Below are 4,602 nucleotides of genomic sequence, written 5' to 3'. Positions count from 1 at the left end.
TTACCTTGATCTAGCAGTAATTTGTATTTCTTTTGTTATATCAACTTATTAAAATGATAACATAGTAAAATCTTGCTGACATAAAAAGGCTGAGTGAAACAAATGACTGATCTGCAGTACTTTAATATTTTAAATGTGTTACAGATATTTTGTTTTAAAAAACTGAGATGACAAAAATTCACTTCCACAGAACTTGAGAACATATCTATTTTTTTTATTAGAAAAAAAGAATATGGAATGCACACTACAATTTTTGTAGAGTTGGACAAGAGTATTGATTGATCATCTCTGTTTTTTTAGCTGCAGAAATAAGACACTTTATGAAGCACGTATATCAGTCTAGATTGGCATTTAAGCTGACAAGATGCAAGTGTTTACTAGATCTGCATAAGGAAAATATGCCAAAGAAAATCAGACTTTAGGGTAAAAAGAGACGCTATCACACAGTAAACCTGTAAAAAAAAAAAACCCAGAGTGGTGTACAAAGAACATTCTCTAGAAGCCAAAATGACCTATAGCCCCATAAAGAGATTTTTATGTTTGAGAACCTGGATTTTCTGGTGAACGTAAAATATACCGTTGGCAGATCTTCAGAGATGCTTTTTTAATTTTTGGTATTCTGAATGCATACACAAGTGGGTTGACAGCTGAGTTAACATGAGTAAGCACAATGCCAATGTAGAATGCTGTGTCTGATACAGCCCTCTGCCCATCGAAGTATTCAATGCAGTTCATAATGTGGAGAGGAAGCCATGACATGGCAAATAGGGCTAAGATCAGAGACAAAGATGCAGACAGCTTCTTTTCCTTCCTTAAGTCGTTTTGTGACTGCTTTTGGGCACCATTTCCTGGTTTTTCCCGAAGGTTTCTTCGAATGTTGTTGAAGACACAGCTGTACAATACAATCATCACCAACAGAGGGGTTAAGGTACACAAGAAAAAATTGAAGTAAACCAAGTAGGACATTGGAATCACATTTATAAACTGGCAGGAAGAATTGAAAGATTTAGAGGACTTTTCTTTATTGTACCATCCAAACATGGGTGCAAAGCTCAGTGGTATTGCAACAATCCAGCATCCAGCGACAACAAGACAAGGATGTTTCTGCTTTACCATCTTGCTGTACCTATGGAGAAAAAACATGTTAATTCTTAACAGACCTGTGTTATAACAACAAAAATACAGAAATTAAACAAATATTTTACAAAGAAAAGCTTTCTTTTCTTTCTTTCTTTTTCTTGTTTACCAAAATCAGAGCTTTGGTAGTGACGTTTAGATAAAATGTTAAAAAGCTCAAGTCTAACAGTGACATGAGCTCAATTTTTGTCAAGAAAAGTTTTACCTCAGAGGGATATGCACCCGGAGATAACGATCCACAGCAATGGCCAGCAGACTGAGGACTGAAACAAGGGGCAGCAGGGTGACCAAACAGCTGATGAAGAGACAAGTGTGGATCGAAGTCTTCAATCGTCCATCTACCAACACCGCCATTGGTACAGCCACACATCCAACCAAGAAGTCAGCCACAGCCAGAGACGCAATGAGGCAGAAAGTAGGTAGTCGGATGCTTTTACTGGTCCACAACGCCAAAATAACTAGCAAGTTACCAAGGCAGCAGCTGACCCCAAGGACTACTTCCACTACTGTGTAAATTACTTTGTTTAAATCCATGGTGTATCCCGTCAAGTCAATGCTTTGAAGATAAATGTTTTCTGAGCATCTGTGGGTTTAAGTCTGAGCCAAAAATATGCTACACTTGTGTGAAAAAGGAAGTCCTCAAAACTGCAAACCTCTGTGTTGATTGTCTGTTGCTCAAACTCACACACAAACACTGTAAAATTAAACAAGTTGGCTTTACTCACAACACTGTTCTTGCATCTATTTTACAATAGGAATATGTACTGGTACTGTGTCACAGTCAGTTTGTTCTGTTGTTTTTAAACCCAGAGGTATCAATAATTATTATAAATACAATGTTTTGCATAATATATAATTTATATGACTTGTGAAAGACATGAAAGCTGCCTCACTGTTCCTGGGGAGCATTCTAGGTCATAAATTAACATTACAAGCAAATAATTTTAATGTCCGTAATATGGTGCATGAAAAAAAATGTACTATTGTTATCAAAAGGTCTATAAAATGTCAATTTTGTGAAGAGCCACAGCTAGATATTTGTAGAGATCATCAAGGGAGACAATTTTTTTTTTTTACCGCGTTTTCCCCTAAAATCATTGTTTTATTGATATAGATATATCACCTTGAACCAACATTAGGAAAGAAAATTCAACAAGAGATACTTGTAGATACATTTGACTTTTTTATTTTTTAATTATAGCTAATCATATATTAGGATAAGTGTTTCTAAAAGCATGGATATTACATATTGGTAAGCATATATGTTGGACTTTTAAATATAACTAGGCATATATGATAACTTAAAAGCTATATATTTTTCATTTATTTTCTAATTCATAATATTTGAAATATATTTTGTTTAAAAGCTCTGTAAAAAAGAGGGAAGCAGCTTCAACACTTTGGTGTAATGAGGAACACACAGTTCTTTGATGCTGGCATGTTCAGCTACAGCTGCAATATAGTTCTCACAATGGAATTCTATAGTAAAGTATGAGGAAATTATACACATCTATTCAAAGACTATGGTTTGGATAAGTAGAAAACAGCCAATCAAAGGTCTGACAGAGAGAGACAACCTATAGCAGATGTTAGAAGACACTGGGAAGAAAACTGAATAATCAGAGAAAACCCAGAAAGGTAAAAGAATATTATGCAAACCATAGTAAAGCTATACGTTTTGGTTTTGAGCACTAAGACTTTTTTTTCTGTCAGCCTCTCATGACAGAACAGAACATAAAAGAAAAGTAACTAACCTTCCTCCGACCGAGTTTATAAATTGCACTGGTCACTTGCTTTTTTTTTTTTTTTTTTTTTACACATGTAAACATAAAGATTTATTGTGTTAGCTAAAGTTCACCTTAAATTTTCTTCTGGCATACAAAGCGATGTAATGGATGATTCAGACTTTGACACTTAATTAAAACTCATCTTAGTGCAGCAGTTTGCTTCAGTGACTTGCTATACATTGCTACAAACAGAAAGGCTTACATATATTTTTCTCCACATTTGCTGTCAGTATTTAGGCAACACTCGTCAAGCTGTTCTCCACAGCAGGTCTATATATTGACAAATTTCCTTTTATTGATTTATTGATATGTGGCAGCAGAGTGGTGGTTAACACTGAAGTCTTACAGCAAGAAGGTTGCTGGTTTGAGCCTCAGCTGGGGCGAAGGTTTGAACAGCAGCCTTTTGATGTGGAGTTCAAATGCTCCCCCAATGTATCCATGGATTCTTTCCAGGTATGGCAATTTGTAGGATATTAATAGGTTTTTTTGTTATATTCCTAACAATTCTTTTAAAAAACTATTATTTTTAGTCTATCCATCTATATGCGACCCTTCAATGGATTAAGCGGTCAGGATAATGAATGAATGAGGGGTCTAACTATATTTCTTATTGTTCATGATTACAAAATGTGTAGATTACTATCAGGACGAGGAACCACTTTGCCGAGAGTAAAAAACAAAAAATAAAAATGTCTCTGAGCAAGATTACCTACTCCAGCTTTAATGTAAGATCTATGTTACAAGGGTGAAGGATTGTAACGAAGGACTCCTCAAGATAAATAAGATTATGAAGACTTTTATTCACTAAATAGAGGGAGATGCAGCTGAAGGGATGATCAGTGAGACAGGCAAGGGTTCAAAACCAGGATGTCGAGCGGAGGAGTCCAGAAGACGAACAGGGATCAGAACCAGGGAATAAAGCCATAAACAACCTTCGGTGTTGGTGTGAGTCAGGGCCTGGGAAGGGACAGCGGGAAAAGACTGCGAGCAGTTACGAGGTCCAACAAAGAATGACTGCAGAGCTGCTGTTTATGAAGCTGGAGGCTGAATAGGAAACAGGTGTGGGTGATCAGAAATCAGGGGACTGGATTCTCAGGAAACTGGCTGGAGTGGGCGTGTTAATGGCAAAGCATAGTGTGGGTGTAACAAGGAGGAAGCCAAAATACCCAAACAGAACATGCAAACTCCACACAAAAAGGCCCTGTGTTCACAGTCATTTTTATTATTTCAGTAATGTCTTTATTCCATTTTGAATATCTTTTAATATCATGACAAGTAACTTTTTTTTATTATAAAATTACTGTAATAACCCTTGTCTAATGTCCTATAGATTCCCTCCACGTTGATATAAATGTGTGTTACACTGACAATACTGACAGTCATATTTAGCATGACCAGAAAAAAGCAATACATCAGCTTGTGGAAACAACAGGTCTTTCGTTCATATCAAAATGAGAGGTTAATCATATAAGCATAGAATTTCCATAATACAAAAAAAGAGATATTTCTCATGAAAGTAAAACATAACAAAGCTGGACGATGTCTGTAGCTGTGTCTCTATTAAAGCTTTTCACAAAATCCGAGCAAAATTTCTAAAATTAGATAAGTTGCATAAGTTGCAGTTCTCATAAAATCATGTCCCTCGAAATTCTGCTTTAAAGAGGGATTGAATTCCAAA

At 35.9% G+C, this 4,602-nt stretch overlaps 1 protein-coding gene across 1 annotated transcript; it reads right to left on the bottom strand.

Annotated features, from left to right (window-relative positions):
• Nucleotides 1-534: 534 nt before the first annotated feature.
• Nucleotides 535-1,671, bottom strand: LOC306757078 (adenosine receptor A1-like; the record flags this gene model as incomplete). The annotated part of the gene is made up of 2 exons (XM_079242041.1): nt 535-1,126; nt 1,343-1,671. 2 exons carry the CDS (start codon nt 1,669-1,671, stop codon nt 535-537), a joined length of 921 nt encoding a protein of 306 aa, XP_079098167.1.
• Nucleotides 1,672-4,602: the final 2,931 nt, after the last annotated feature.

Source organism: Telmatherina bonti (assembly GCF_933228915.1).
Source record: "Telmatherina bonti genome assembly, chromosome: 6".
NCBI lineage: Eukaryota > Metazoa > Chordata > Actinopteri > Atheriniformes > Telmatherinidae > Telmatherina > Telmatherina bonti.
The sequence above is the reverse complement of the archived record's forward strand: the minus strand, read 5'-3'. Positions and strand labels throughout refer to the sequence as shown.